We start from the raw sequence: 16265 nt of genomic DNA, 5'->3' as shown, positions 1-16265 counted from the left end.
AGGTACTAAGCTAGTGATAAAATAAAGTGCGCCAATGAAAAGTACAACATGTCTGACCAAAAATAAGTCCTAATACAACTTTGTCAGTGGAAAAATAAAAAAAAGCGCCTTATAAGATGAGGAGGAAAAAAAGCGAAATCCAGAAATCAAAATTCGTAGGGTCATAAAGCGGTTAACATTGACTCCCCGCTAACATCTAACCGTAGCGTTTATGGTCGTTGGCTGTGAGGGCATGCTGGGTGTTGTAGTTTTGCAGCATCTAAAAGGCCACGGGTTGGAGACCACTGACCTATACAAAGGCACAGTCAATCACTAAAGGATAAAAGCTGCTTCTCCAAGGCTCTCTCCCAGTGCATGTAAACCAGGAGGGCTTGTCCCTGCACACCTCCTAGACGGAGGACTACAAGGTTCAGCCAGGTCTGCAAGACTTTCTGCCCACAACAAAGATGGCTGACGCTGAACCCATGGCCAGCTTACGCAAGGACGTCAATAATAAGCTCCGCCCCATGTACGCTTCGCCGTTGGAGAGGGGCGTGGTTTAAAGAGGAACACGCATGTTATTGGAGCCGGAAAGCGGACAGGGCAGCAGGTGAGCGGGGATTAACCCTTCTATCTCCAGGTGTGTATTACGGGCATTATGGGGGGCTATATGTGGTGGGACACCCCGGGGGATGGTGCTATTACAGCGGAGGACTGTAGGGGGCAGTACCGGGGTTTGCATAGTGGCGCAGGTAGGTGATCTGTCAGCTCAGGCTCTGTGGTGACTGCTGCGTTGTTTGTCGCACGTGTGTGTTCACAGTCCTAGCGATCAGACAGTAGTTCTCAGGGTGCCGTATGCGTTTTCTTTCTAGACAAGAAAACGCACAGTGTGAACACAGCTGGAAATGTTCAGTCTGAGGTAGAGTTGCCAATGACTGTGCCATGTTGCGGGAATATGGTAACGTGGTCATAGGCCAGGGTTTCCCAACCAGGGTGCCTCCAGCTGTTGCAAAACTACAACTCCCAGCATGCCTGGACAGCCTTTGGCTGTCCGGGCATGCTGGGAGTTGTAGTTTTTCAACAGCTGGAGGCACCCTGGTTGGGAAACAGTTCACGTGCTGTAGACTCCAAAAAATGGACAATAACACTTTTTTTTTTTTTTTCTCATTGAGTTCTATTGAACTTAAAGGGGTACTCCGGTAGAAAACTTTTTTATTTTATTTATTTTTTAATCAACTGGTGCCAGAAAGTTAAACAGATTTGTAAATGACTTCTATTAAAAAAATTAAAAAAATCTTAATCCTTCCAGTGCTTATTAGCTGCTGAATACTACAGAGGAAATTATTTTCTGTCATGACCACAGTGCTCTCTGCTGTCCATTTTAGGAACTGTCCAGAGCAGCATATGTTTGCTATGGGGATTTTCTCCTACTCTGGACATAGGTGTCAGCAGAGAGCCCTGTGGTCGTGACAGAAAAGAAATCCAAAAAGAGAAGAATTTCCTCTGTAGTATACAGCCGCTAATAAGTACTGGAAGGATTAAGATATTTTTTTGTTTTTGTTTAAAGAAGTAATTTACAAATCAGTTTAACTTTCTGACATCAGTTGACTTTAAAAGGGGGGGTGCCAGGTGTGGGACCCTCACTGATTAAATATTTTTGACCTACCCTGATGAAGAAGTAGTAATATTATTTATTATTATTAATAATAATAATAATAATTAATAGCAACTCCACTGCAAGACATGTTATCCCCTATCCAAATGACTGGGGATACCATGTCCTGCCGCTGGGGACCCCCACGTTCTCTGCCGCAGCACCCCTGTCTGTTCTGTGCCGGATGACTGGCGAACACAGCCGCCACACTCCCTCCATTCATGTCTATGGGAGGGGGGCGTGACGGCTATTACACAGCCTCCCATAGACATGAATGGAGGGGACGTCACGATCACAGAAGCCCCAGGTTTCCATGACCGAAGCACCAGCCCGGAGATCATGGAGGGTCCCCGCGGCCAGACCTGTTATCTTCTATCTTTTTGATGTCTAGGGGTGGAGTACCCCTTTAAAAGGGTTATCCAGAGATACAAAAACAGAGCTCAAAAACAGCACCACACCTATCCTCAGGTTGAAGACCACTGCTATAGAGCTAATCTCTAACCCGATGGCTGCCAGTAGAGATGAGCGAACTTACAGTAAATTCGATTCGTCACAAACTTCTCGGCTCGGCAGTTGATGATTTATCCTGCGTAAATGAGTTCAGCTTTCAGGTGCTCCGGTGGGCTGGAAAAGGTGGATACAGTCCTAGGAAAGAGTCTCCTAGGACTGTATCCACCTTTTCCAGCCCACGGGAGCACCGGAAAGCTGAACTAATTTACGCAGGAAAAGTCATCAACTGCCGAGCCGAGAAGTTCGTGACGAATCGAATTTACTGTAAGTTCGCTCATCTCTACTGGCAGTGTTGACCACCAGGTGACGCTCTGCTTTGCCTCTGATATGACAGTATTGAGTCCAGTCCCCCTCCTCATTTTGCATTGGTTGGGGGGGTAGATCCCGAATACAGACAAGAAGATGTGATGTTACCTTTTGGATTCTGTGGTATTTCTATGATCTTTTTCTAGATTTAATGCTCTATATATAAAAGCATTGACGTTTTTGTTCTTCAGAAAGAAGACCCTTCCCCCTCCCCCGAGATCCGGCCTGGCACCTCCGCATACGACAATGGTAAAGTTGGCATGCTTATATTTAAAGGGATCTATTTTCTTACTCCTGCTGTGATATGTGGGGGTCACCTAGCAGTCTGTACGGGGAGGGGAGCCCCCCCCCCCCCTGTGGGATCTGGGGGTCATCTCTAAACTCGTTCTCCTTGGTTAGATTTAGGGAATAGGAGAACTAGTATAAGAGAACTTTCTACAGAAGCGAAGAATTACTTTAAATGTCTATATTTATGGGTGAAAAAAATGCTGTCCCTGCCGTTATTGTCTGTGTGTCTCTATGAGGAGTCCAAATACAGGAAGTGGGGGCGGGACAAGTAGGGATCTGTGCAGACTCCTGGCCTGTCAATCATCCTGATGTATGAGCCAGGAGCATGTTATAGAGCCTCAGTGCACACTGTCCTGCTTTTTCTTACTGCACAGATCCCTGCTCATCCACCCTCACTTCCTGTATTTGGTCTCCTCATAGAGACACACGGGCAATAGCTGCAGAGACAAAAATATACACATTTTTTAACCAATGTATATTACAAATATACGTATAATGGTATTATCTACATTATATAAAAATTTTTTGTTGACCACAGGTACACTTTAACAATTGGTCGGGGTCTGAACACTCAGACCTCGACTGATCAAAACTTTTGACGTGTCAAAAATAAATTTTTATAATTTTTAATTTTTTTTGGTTTGGGAAACAGCAGGTTAGGACATCCCAATCTGCTGATAAACGCTAAGGCTAAGTTTCCACTTGTTTTTTTTGTCCTGCGTTTTTTGGTTAGGGACAAAAAAATAACGAAAGAAATACGCCAGTGCAATTTCCTTTTTCTGGCTTTTTTTCATTTGTGTGGAAATTGCATTTCTGGCCCCTTTGGCGTTTTTTTTCTGGTACCCAAAATTTGTTGGGTACTAAAAAAAAGGATGCAGTAGTGATGGGGGTAAAAAAAATGTATTTAATGAAATTGAGATATGTATATTTACAACGAAATTTTTATTTTTAATAAACTGTGTGTGTGTTCACTTTTATTTTTATTTTTTTTCTCTTTTTTTTATTTTTAACATTTTTTAGGTAGTACTACTACTCCCAGCATGGAACACACTGTTTCATGATGGGAGTAGTAGTACCTGTACTAATAGACATATCGCCCGATGCAATCGTCCCATAATATAGCAGAGATGCGGAGCGGCTCTATACAGCACTCGCATCTCTGCTCTGTACTCCGGCCAGTGATGTGAATAGAACATCACTCATTAATATTTTCCGTCCAGAGTGGTGATTGGCCGGATGGTTGCAGCTAGAGATGAGCGAACTTACAGTAAATTCGATTCGTCACGAACTTCTCGGCTCGGCAGTTGATGACTTATCCTGCATAAATTAGTTCAGCTTTCAGGTGCTCCCGTGGGCTGAAAAAGGTGGATAAAGTCCTAGGAGACTCTTTCTTAGGACTGTATCCACCTTTTCCAGCCCACCGGAGCACCTGAAAGCTGAACTAATCTATGCAGGAAAAGTCATCAACTGCCGAGCCGAGAAGTTCGTGACAAATCGAATTTACTGTAAGTTCGCTCATCTCTAGTTGCAGCCAATCACAGCTCTCAGAGGGAAATATGAATGAGTGATGTTCTATTCATATCACTGGCCGGAGTATAGATAGGACGATCACAGCGGATGTCAGGAGGAGTGAGACCTGCTGTGATCTGTTCTTAACTGCAGGTACTACCACTCCCATCATGGAGCACACTCTGTTCCATGTTAGGAGCTGTAGTACCTGCAGTTAAGGAATGATCACAGTGCATGTCACTCCTGACACCTGCTGTGATCCTCCTGTATAATGTATAGATGCGGCCGCTCTTCTATGGTCCCCTGCACTGATGTGTGTGTGTATATATATATATATATATATATATATATATATATATATATACACCTATTCATATTTCCCACAGAGTTGTGATTGGCTGGAACCATCTGGCCAATCACAGCTTTGTGGTAAATATGAATGTGTGTGTGTATATATACATCAGAGCAGGGGACCATAGAAGAGCGGCCGGCCGCATCTATACATTATACAGGAGGATCACAACGGACCCGGGGCGATCTGTCAATTAGTACAGGTAACTACTACTCCCATCATGGAACAGTGTGTGTTCCATGCTGGGAGTAGTAGTACCACCTAAAGTATAAAAAGTGAAAAACACACTACATTTTTATTGTGGGCTACAGTTTTAATGCCCTACTCGCCCACATAAATTGATCCCTGTTTAAAAATTTTGTTATAAAAAAGATACAATTTTTTTCCATCACTACTGTATTTTTTTATGGTACCCTACGAAATTTTATTTAAAAAAAGGCATCTCCATCACTTTTTTTGACCGCTAAAGTCCAAAAGAGAATAAAAACCGCTTGAAAAGCGCTAAAAAAAGTTAAAACCCACATGGTGTTTTTCTTGGCGTTTTTTTTACTCCCATAGACTCCTATGGGAGAAAAATGCCACGATTTCAGGGAAGAAAACACCAGTGACTCAACATGCTGCGATTTTGCAAAATCACCAAGAAGCTTAAAAACGCTAAGAGGATTAAAAAAAAAAAATAAAAAAAAAAATGAAAAATTGCAAGTGGAAAAATAATTTTGCGATTTCTCATTGATTTACAGCTAACATCTGGCCGCAGCGTTTTTGGGCCGAAAAAACGCCATGCGGCAGAATTGACATCCCCCCCCCCCCCCCCCCCCCAAAAAGAAAAAAACACCAAGTAGAAACTTAGCCTTATAGGGGGCCAGGATCCCAAGCAGTGCCCCTCACCCCCTTTTAAAATGTTTATGCCAGTGTTGACATCCAAGTTGCAAAACTACAACTCCCAGCATGCCCGGACAGCCATTGGCTGTCCGGGCATGCTGGGAGTTGTAGTTTTGCTAAATGACTCGTCTACCTAGTGTAGTTTACGTGATCTGTTGAATGATGGGAGTGATTGTTGTCACAGGCTTCGGTATTGGACGTAAAGTCCAAAGAAGAGAAGGATGCTGAGCTGGACCGGAAGATCGAAGCTCTGCGCAAGAAGAACGAGGCTCTGGTCAGGAGACACCAGGTAGATCTTCCCTGTGTTATGTAACCCCAGCAGGGTGTGCACCTACCCAGCCTTTATGAATAAGCAGAGATTAGAATTCTTCTAGGTGGAGGTTATGATATGTAATATATATATATTCTTTATATAGTTCTATTGTAAAGCAGATGGGGAGTGTTCACAGTCCGGTACCACCTGTTTAGCCGTTTAACCCCTTAAGGACTCAGCCCATTTTGGCCTTAAGGACTCAGACAATTAAATTTTTACGTTTTCATTTTTTCCTCCTCGCCTTCTAAAAATCATAACTCTTTCATATTTTCATCCACAGACTAGTATGAGGGCTTGTTTTTTGCACGACCAGTTGTCCTTTGTAATGACATCACTCATTATATCATAAAATGTATGGCGCAACCAAAAAACACTATTTTTGTGGGGAAATTAAAACGAAAAACGCAATTTTGCTAATTTTGGAAGGTTTTGTTTTCACGCCGTACAATTTATGGTAAAAATGACGCGTGTTCTTTATTCTGAGGGTCAATACGATTAAAATGATACCCATTATTATATACTTTTATATTATTGTTGCGCTTAAAAAAAATCACAAACTTTTTAACCAAATTAGTACGTTTATAATCCCTTTATTTTGATGACCTCTAACTTTTTTATTTTTCCGTATAAGTGGCGGTATGGGGGCTCATTTTTTGCGCCATGATCTGTACTTTTTTTTTATACCATATTTGCATATAAAAAACTTTTAATACATTTTTTATAATTTTTTATTTTAATAAAATGTATTAAAAAAGTAGGAATTTTGGACTTTTTTTTTTTCGTTCACGCCGTTAACCGTTCGGGATCATTAACATTTTATTTTGATAGTTGGGACATTTACGCACGCGGCGATACCAAATATGTCTATAAAAAATGTTTTTTTACGCTTTTTGGGGGTAAAATAGGAAAAAACGGACGTTTTACTTTTTTATTGGGGGAGGGGATTTTTCACTTTTTTTTTTTTACTTTAACTTTTAAATTTTTTTACATTTTTTTTTTTACACTTGAATAGTCCCCATAGGGGACTATTCATAGCAATACCATGATTGCTAATACTGATCTGTTCTATGTATAGGACATAGAACAGATCAGTATTATCGGTCATCTCCTGCTCTGGTCTGCTCGATCACAGACCAGAGCAGGAGACGCCGGGAGCCGCACGGAGGAAGGAGGAAGGAGAGAGGACCTCCGTCCGGCCTTCTGAATGATCGGATCCCCGCAGCAGCGCTGCGGGCGATCCGATCGTTCATTTAAATCGCGAACTGCCGCAGATGCCGGGATCTGTATCGATCCCGGCACCTGAGGGGTTAATGGCGGACGCCCGCGAGATCGCGGGCGTCGGCCATTGCCGGCGGGTCCCTGGCTGCGATCAGCAGCCGGGATCAGCCGCGCATGACACGGGCATCGCTCCAATGCCCGCGGTTATGCTTAGGACGTAAATGTACGTCCTGGTGCGTTAAGTACCACCTCACCAGGACGTACATTTACGTCCTGCGTCCTTAAGGGGTTAAAGAGTAGCTCCCACCATCCTATTTTTTTTTTTTCTGTCCCTGCCTATTGCCAATCTATCCCTAACCCCCTCCCTGCATTTAATTTTTATTTTTACTATATTAAAAATAACTTTCTGTCTGCCTGGCAGTGTGCTCACTACCAGGCAGACTTCCCCAGCAGGCACCACGTCACTGATGCCTGCTGGGGGGGGACTTCCACCCTTAGTTCATCTACACAGGGTGCCTCCAGCTGTTTCACCACTACAACTCCCAGCTTGCCCTGAGATCTATTGGCTGTCAGGGCATGCTGGGAGTTGTAGTATTGAAACAGCTGGAGGCACCCTGTGTAGATAAACTATTAGTTAGTTACATGCCCGTCCCCTCCGTCTCCCTCTCCCCGCATCATACCCCGTTCCCTCCATCACAAACCCCCCCCCCCCGCATACCCCGTTCCCTCCATCACAAACCCCACCCCCGCATACCCCGTTCCCTCATCACACTTACTGCAGAGTCCGGCAGCGGGCGTGCAGGGACAGCGGCGGCGATGTGCAGGAGGAGTGGCCTCCCAGCCAGTGACCGGGGAGCCAATGCGCTCGCTCCCATCTGTCTGATTGACAGGCAGGGAGCGAGCGCAGGCTGAATGAAAAAGGACCGATGCCCGGCCGCATCAGTCCTTTTTCAGGCGTGACGTCACGCCAGGCTGCAGCCGTCCACTAGGAGGGAGACCCCCTAGTGGCCGGTTTTCAAAGGTAAATTAAAGCATTTTAATAAAATAAAAAAAATAATAATAATAAAAGTATATTAGAGATATTCAAACAAAGAGTGTAATGTCCGGCACTGCTACTGATATTCTCATGTAATTGGACTACGGGACGTGTTGGAGTGTTCCCCGAAGTATTGGTGGTGCTCTGACTATGAGTAATAAGTCACAGATATTGAAGCAAAGAGGATTGGTAGAAAAAGTCGGCAGACTCACCAAAGACTTCTTTTCCAGGGTAGTTTCTTTATTTAATACTCACATATAAAAGGTAGATACAAAAGGTGGGAGAGGGATCACAGTGGGGGGTATTCACTGTCTGGCGAAAGACTCTGTTTCGCTCAGTGCTCGAGCTTCTTCTGGCCTGAACAACTAGGAATAGTGGGCTGGTTCTTATACAGGTGGGTTCACAGGTCTAATTTCTTAGTACCTCCCAACTATAGTGACGTCTGGTGTGAAGGCGTTAGCTTAAAAACAAGCATAGATTATGCCTTCCGTATACCTTCTGTCATAAGAAAACAGCTTATTATAATAAAAAAGAAGAGTGATTTAAAAACAAGGGGCATAATCCACTTTGTCATTCAAGCCTAAAGGACCTGTTGCTGCGGTATGGATAATCCAATATGTTTCTCGCTGCAACAGGAGGCGGTTGAGATCAATACCTGGTCTGTATTTAACTCTCTCCACTCCGGAAAAGATAAGTACTTCTGGTTTTCCGCCGTGGGCTTCCACTACATGGGATATTAGGCGAGGTGCCCCTTTAAGTGTGCGCAGTGAGTACATATGCTCACGTATTCTCGCGCATAACTGGCGTATAGTTTTTCCAATGTAGTAGAAGCCACATGGGCAGTATATAACATATACTACATGTTTGGTACGGCATGTTATTAAATCTGTAACAGTGTGGGTTATTGGGCCCATTCGCATCGTTTTCAATTGTGCATTAAATTTGCAAAAATTGCAGGATTTACAAGCATAATTCCCCTTTGGTATAGAACTTTCTAACCATGTTACCTCTTTCTTAGGGAGTGTTTTTCGACTTTTTAACAGAATATCGCCTATCGATTTGTTTTTTCTATATGAAATAAGTGGTTTGCGGTTGGCTACTTCTTTTATGTCGGGATCCCCCTCTATAATGTGCCAGTTCCTTCTAACCGCTTGTTCGATTATATGGTTTATAGGTGAATTCTGGAACGTAAAAGAGAATCGTTTTTTAGTTGGTTCCGATTTTTTCCACTTTTTGCCCACTAAAAGATTTTTTCTATCCAAAATGTCTGCTCGCTCTTTTCCATCTTTTATCAGCTTACTAGGGTAGGAGCGTTCTAACAGGCGTTTAGTTAAATCTTCTGCTTGTGTGTTATAAGACTCATCAGATTCATTGTTTCTCCGTAATCTTACGAACTGACCATATGGGACACCCTTCTTCACTGAACTAGGGTGAGAACTGTTGTAGTGAAGAAGGGTGTTCTTAGATACGGATTTTCTGTATCCTTCACTTGTAAGTCTGTTGCCTGTCACTACCAGTCTCAGGTCCAAAAATTCAAGTGAGGTACCTCCGTAGTGTGAGGTGAAAGACATATTCACTGTATTTGTTAAATTAAGGTGGGTGACAAAATCATTGAACTGAGATTCTGAGCCTGACCATGCTATGAGAATATCATCTACATAACGCATGTACAATTTCACTTGTGAGATGTATGGGTTCTGCGATGAAAAAATAATTTGGCTTTCTAAGACTGCTAGGAACAAATTTGCGTATGTACAGGACACCGGGGTACCCATCGGGGTCCCGGTGTCCTGTCTATACCACTGGTCAGCAAATTGAAATGTACTGTTACTTAACAAAAAAGTAAGTGCCTCCTCAATAAATAGGATGAATTCTGCAGACTTATTAGACCATTTTAGGAATTCTTTTACAGCTCCTATACCAGCTTCGTGAGGAATTCTAGTATAGAGGCTGACCACGTCAATGGAACAAAGGTTCCAGCCTGATTCCCAATTCATTGTTTGGATTGTTTGTAGTAAGTGTAAAGTATCTTTAATGTAGGCTGGTATAGAGGGGAGTAGAGGAGATAGTAACCATTCTAAATAGTGAGACAAGTATTCGGTAGTAGACCCCACTCCCGAGACGATGGGGCGTCCCGGGGGTGGGGTCTGTGCTTTGTGTACTTTGGGAAGGTGGTACCATGTTGCAGGTTTGGGTGCCTCTGGCATACCAGAGGCACCCAAACCTGCAACATGGTACCACCTTCCCAAAGTACACAAAGCACAGACCCCACCCCCGGGACGCCCCATCGTCTCGGGAGTGGGGTCTACTACCGAATACTTGTCTCACTATTTAGAATGGTTACTATCTCCTCTACTCCCCTCTATACCAGCCTACATTAAAGATACTTTACACTTACTACAAACAATCCAAACAATGAATTGGGAATCAGGCTGGAACCTTTGTTCCATTGACGTGGTCAGCCTCTATACTAGAATTCCTCACGAAGCTGGTATAGGAGCTGTAAAAGAATTCCTAAAATGGTCTAATAAGTCTGCAGAATTCATCCTATTTATTGAGGAGGCACTTACTTTTTTGTTAAGTAACAGTACATTTCAATTTGCTGACCAGTGGTATAGACAGGACACCGGGACCCCGATGGGTACCCCGGTGTCCTGTACATACGCAAATTTGTTCCTAGCAGTCTTAGAAAGCCAAATTATTTTTTCATCGCAGAACCCATACATCTCACAAGTGAAATTGTACATGCGTTATGTAGATGATATTCTCATAGCATGGTCAGGCTCAGAATCTCAGTTCAATGATTTTGTCACCCACCTTAATTTAACAAATACAGTGAATATGTCTTTCACCTCACACTACGGAGGTACCTCACTTGAATTTTTGGACCTGAGACTGGTAGTGACAGGCAACAGACTTACAAGTGAAGGATACAGAAAATCCGTATCTAAGAACACCCTTCTTCACTACAACAGTTCTCACCCTAGTTCAGTGAAGAAGGGTGTCCCATATGGTCAGTTCGTAAGATTACGGAGAAACAATGAATCTGATGAGTCTTATAACACACAAGCAGAAGATTTAACTAAACGCCTGTTAGAACGCTCCTACCCTAGTAAGCTGATAAAAGATGGAAAAGAGCGAGCAGACATTTTGGATAGAAAAAATCTTTTAGTGGGCAAAAAGTGGAAAAAATCGGAACCAACTAAAAAACGATTCTCTTTTACGTTCCAGAATTCACCTATAAACCATATAATCGAACAAGCGGTTAGAAGGAACTGGCACATTATAGAGGGGGATCCCGACATAAAAGAAGTAGCCAACCGCAAACCACTTATTTCATATAGAAAAAACAAATCGATAGGCGATATTCTGTAAAAAAGTCGAAAAACACTCCCTAAGAAAGAGGTAACATGGTTAGAAAGTTCTATACCAAAGGGGAATTATGCTTGTAAATCCTGCAATTTTTGCAAATTTAATGCACAATTGAAAACGATGCGAATGGGCCCAATAACCCACACTGTTACAGATTTAATAACATGCCGTACCAAACATGTAGTATATGTTATATACTGCCCGTGTGGCTTCTACTACATTGGAAAAACTATACGCCAGTTATGCGCGAGAATACGTGAGCATATGTACTCACTGCGCACACTTAAAGGGGCACCTCGCCTAATATCCCATGTAGTGGAAGCCCACGGCGGAAAACCAGAAGTACTTATCTTTTCCGGAGTGGAGAGAGTTAAATACAGACCAGGTATTGATCTCAACCGCCTCCTGTTGCAGCGAGAAACATATTGGATTATCCATACCGCAGCAACAGGTCCTTTAGGCTTGAATGACAAAGTGGATTATGCCCCTTGTTTTTAAATCACTCTTCTTTTTTATTATAATAAGCTGTTTTCTTATGACAGAAGGTATACGGAAGGCGTAATCTATGCTTGTGTTTAAGCTAACGCCTTCACACCAGACGTCACTACAGCTGGGAGGTACTAAGAAATTAGACCTGTGAACCCACCTGTATAAGAACCAGCCCACTATTCCTAGTTGTTCAGGCCAGAAGAAGCTCGAGTACCGAGCGAAACAGAGTCTGTCGCCAGACAGTGAATACCCCCCACTGTGATCCCTCTCCCACCTTTTGTATCTACCTTTTTATATGTGAGTATTAAATAAAGAAACTACCCTGGAAAAGAAGTCTTTGGTGAGTCTGCCGACTTTTTCTACCAATCCTCTTTGCTTCAATATATTAGAGATATGTTGTAGTACATAATAGGGATCGACCGATATCTGTTTTTTAGGGCCAATACCGATAATCGGTGGAGGTTAGGGCCGATAGCCGATAACTTATACCGATATTCCGGTATAAGTTATCGGCTATTTATCCCCCCGCGACACCGCTGCAGATCATTGATTTTAAAGCGGGCGCTTTAAATCAATGCACTGCAGTGGCTTTTGCGGTGCTATAGGCCGCCGCCGCCAGCACCCGCTGCTCTCCCCTACCTGTCAGTGTGGTCCGGGCCATCCATCCATCCATCCTTCCTGTAGTGTCTGGCGGCATTCCGGGTGGAGGATGCACTGGTCTGGGCTGTCCTTCTCCGGGGGTCCTCTTCTCCACTCCGGGAAGGCTCCGGCCTAGTAGCGCAGCATAGATGCCGCTGCGCAGTGACACCCGTGCGCAGCGACGCACCTGATGTCACAGCGTAGCGGCGTCTATGCAGCGTACTAGGCCAGAGCCTGCCCGGAGTGGAGAAGAGGACCCCCGGAGAAGGACAGCCCGTACCAGTTCACCCTCCACCCGGAATGGCGCCGGACACTACAGGAAGGAAGGAAGGATGGATGGCCCGGACCACCCCATTACGGGTAAGTTTATTTTATTTATTTTTATTGACTTGGAGGGTGGGGGAGGGGACCGACTGGTATAGCGGTATGGGGAAAAATCCATACCGGTATACCGCCCAGCACTACGGGGGGGGGGCTTGGGGGGTCAGTCGCGGTGCGGTGGGGGCGGTGCGGGGCATTATCGGCTTATCGGCAAGGTAATTGCCGATACCGATAATGCCCAAAATCGTGATTATCGGCCGATAAGATCGGCCATACCGATAATTGGTCGATCCCTAGTACATAAGTACTACAACATATCAAAAAATAAAGTTGGTGACAGTGCCCATTTAAAGGACGACTGCAGTGCAAGACTTTTATATATCCCTATGCCCGTGCTGCAAAAATAAACAAAATAAACTTTAAATCAGCAAAGGTAGCCAGTGGTATTGATGAATTCTTTATTCAGATCCCATAAAAACCGCATACAAGCGGGATATCAGCCATCAAACAACTCTCAGTAGGCGTGGACGCGTTTCGGGTATGCACCCTTTGTCTTCGCACATTACATACAGGTAGTAACCAGGTATATATGGGAGTTTAAGAGGGGAGGGGTGGAGTCAGGACTTAGTCCAAAATGTAACTCCTTCAACTCCCCCCCCCAAAAAAACTACACCCTAACAAACATATAAGATTGAACCTGGTAAAAAGCTGCATATACAGTGTACGTCAAAAATAAGCTCCGCGACTGACCCCCCCCACATCCCCCCCTTAGTAACCAGGTATATATGGGATTTTAAGAGGGGAGGGGTGAAGTCAGGACTTAGTCCAAAATTTAACTCCTTCAACTCCCCCAAAAACTACACCCTAACATTCGAGCCGCAATCAATCCGCACCATGCGAACATCTCTGGGGTCTCTAGACGTTTTCGAGGTGTTCATCATGGTGACGTTTCGGAATTAGGTTTTATTTTTGTATTTTTTTCTTTTTTTTTTTTTTTTTTTTTTTTTGCGGTATCGAGTGTGTTCGAAGACCCCCAAGAGGTGGTGATCGTATGAGACTTTTGCGCAAAAGAGAAGTATTTTGGATAAATAATCTTCAAACTATTTAACATTTATGGTTTGAATCTGAGAAATGACCTAATTTTGCACTACTAATTATCTTCTTTCCTTTTTAACTTTTGCAATTAAACTTTTTCTAATTCAATTTACATGGTGCGGTTTTTCCGAGAAAATGGTTTTTAGTTTTTTTATAAAATGAAATGACTTTTCTATAGTGTTTTGGTACTGGAGCTTATTTTTGACGTACACTGTATATGCAGCTGTTTACCAGGTTCAATCTTATATGTTTGTTAGGGTGTAGTTTTTTTGGGGGGAGTTGAAGGAGTTACATTTTGGACTAAGTCCTGACTCCACCCCTCCCCTCTTAAACTCCCATATATACCTGGTTACTACCTGTATGTAATGTGCGAAGACGAAGGGTGCATACCTGAAACGCGTCCACACCTACTGAGAGTTGTTTGATGGCTGATATCCCGCTTGCATGTGGTTTTTATGGGATCCGAATGAAAAATTCATCAATACCACTGGATACCTTTGCTGATTTATTGCCACTTTTTTGGAGTGTACAGCCATGTTGGGGATCCTGAGAGCTGTCCATCCTTTCCCTAAAATAAACTTTATCATACCTTCCTTACCTTACATGCCGCCGTCGGTCCGGTACCGGCCTCACAGTCCGGCGGTGCAAACCTCATTCAACTTCCTGGGGATGAAGCTGTCACAGAGCCATTGGCGTATCACTGGCCGCAGCGATGTCCCGCCGGCCGGTGATAGGCTGAGCGCACTGTCATGTAAGAAGCTCTGGCCAGTGCGCTCAGCCTATCACTGGCCTGGGCGGGACATCCAGGAAAAATGTTTATTTTTTTATTTTTATTTTTTTTAAATCAACTGGTTCCAGAAACTTAAACAGATTTGTAAATGACTTCTATTAAAAAATATTAATCTTTTCAGTACTTATGAGCTGCTGAAGTTGAGTTGTTCGTTCTAAGTGCTCTCTGATGACACGTGTCTCGGGGACCGCCCATTTTAGAAGCAAATCCCCATAGCAAACCTCTTCTACTCTGTGCAGTTCCCGAGACAAGCAGAGATGTCAGCAGAGAGCACTGTTGCCAGACAGAAAAGAACAACTCAACTTCAGCAGCTGATAATTATTGAAAGGCTTAAGATTTTTTTTTTTTTTTTTTTTATAGAAGTAATTTACAAATCTGTTAAACTTTTGGAGCCACTTGATATAAAAAAAAGAGTTTTTTTTCCTGGAATACCCCTTTAAAGTTTATTTAGTAAATTTTTGCAGCCCGGGCACAACAATATATAAGTCTTGCACTACAGTTGTCCTTTAAGGGTATGTTTACACTAAGGAATTGGAGAGGAATTTGCTCAAGTAATTCCTCCCGCTTATTCCTCTCCAAGAAAAAGAAATTCTAATTGGTTGTCGTCCAGCAAAGAAGAAACAAAAAAATTGCCTATTTCCGTGCGGAATTCTGCATCAATTCCTCACAAATTCAGCATGAAAAAACCCCCCCAGAAATTCCACAGCAGAATTTTTAAGCGAGAATTCCTTGCCAATTCCTCAGTGTGGACAAACCCTAAGGGTCTGTTCACACGTACAGTGTTCTGCGCAGATTTGATGCGCAGGATTTGAAGCTGCGCTCAGTCATTTAGTTTAAATTGAAATCTGCAGCAGAAAATCCTGCGCATCAAATCTGCACAGAAAACTGTACGTGTGAATAGACCCTAAAGGAGTATACGCTCACCAGCCCTATGGTCATGTGATTATAAAGCCTATCGTTCTATCATTCTCGTTGTAATTTGCCCTGTGTTCGCACAGCACATGGGTTCATGTATTATTAGAATATGTCAGGGACAGGTTGCCATGGTGAATTTTGTTGGGGCGCCTAGGTTTTTGTCAGCCCTTTCCAAGAGAGGTTGTTTATCCTTAAAAAATACAAAACTGTTTTACTTACCTCCATTTCCGCGCTTGTCCCCTGTTCGACTGGTTGGCGCTACAGTGGTACATGAGCAGTGGACATCAGGTGACCACAGCGACTTCAGGTACCCACGGCAGTCACCCTCCGGAGTGAGATCGCTAAAGCTGCTGATTGGCTGCTGTGATCACGTGACATTTGCTGCTTCTGTACCCCCAAAGGGCCTGCCGCAGGCAGAATGGGGGATTAGCATTGGAATGGAGACGGAGGTATTTAAACTAAAGATAGTGAGAGATGAGGGGGACACTAATCATTGTGACACACAAGAAGAGGGGGAAACTTCTGATGGTTACACAAGGTGAGAGAGGAAGGGACACTAATGATGGTCACACATAAGAAGAGAGGAAGAGTACACTA

At 43.5% G+C, this 16265-nt stretch overlaps 1 protein-coding gene across 3 annotated transcripts in view; it reads left to right on the top strand.

The window, feature by feature from the left end:
• Positions 1-342: 342 nt before the first annotated feature.
• CCDC9 (coiled-coil domain containing 9) overlaps positions 343-16265 on the top strand; it is an 84583-nt gene continuing 68660 nt past the window's right edge. Inside the window, exons 1-3 of one of the 3 annotated variants that reach the window (XM_056539120.1) lie at positions 343-589; positions 2641-2698; positions 5665-5769. In XM_056539120.1, coding sequence (XP_056395095.1) covers positions 555-589; positions 2641-2698; positions 5665-5769 — 198 coding nt within the window. In that variant the 5' untranslated portion in view covers positions 343-554. Of the gene's footprint in view, positions 620-2640; positions 2699-5664; positions 5770-16265 lie in introns of all 3 variants that reach the window. The other 2 variants (XM_056539119.1, XM_056539121.1) reach the window with 2 other exon arrangements.

This window comes from Hyla sarda, chromosome 9, assembly GCF_029499605.1.
Source record: "Hyla sarda isolate aHylSar1 chromosome 9, aHylSar1.hap1, whole genome shotgun sequence".
Classification (NCBI taxonomy): domain Eukaryota; kingdom Metazoa; phylum Chordata; class Amphibia; order Anura; family Hylidae; genus Hyla; species Hyla sarda.
The sequence above is the reverse complement of the archived record's forward strand: the minus strand, read 5'-3'. Positions and strand labels throughout refer to the sequence as shown.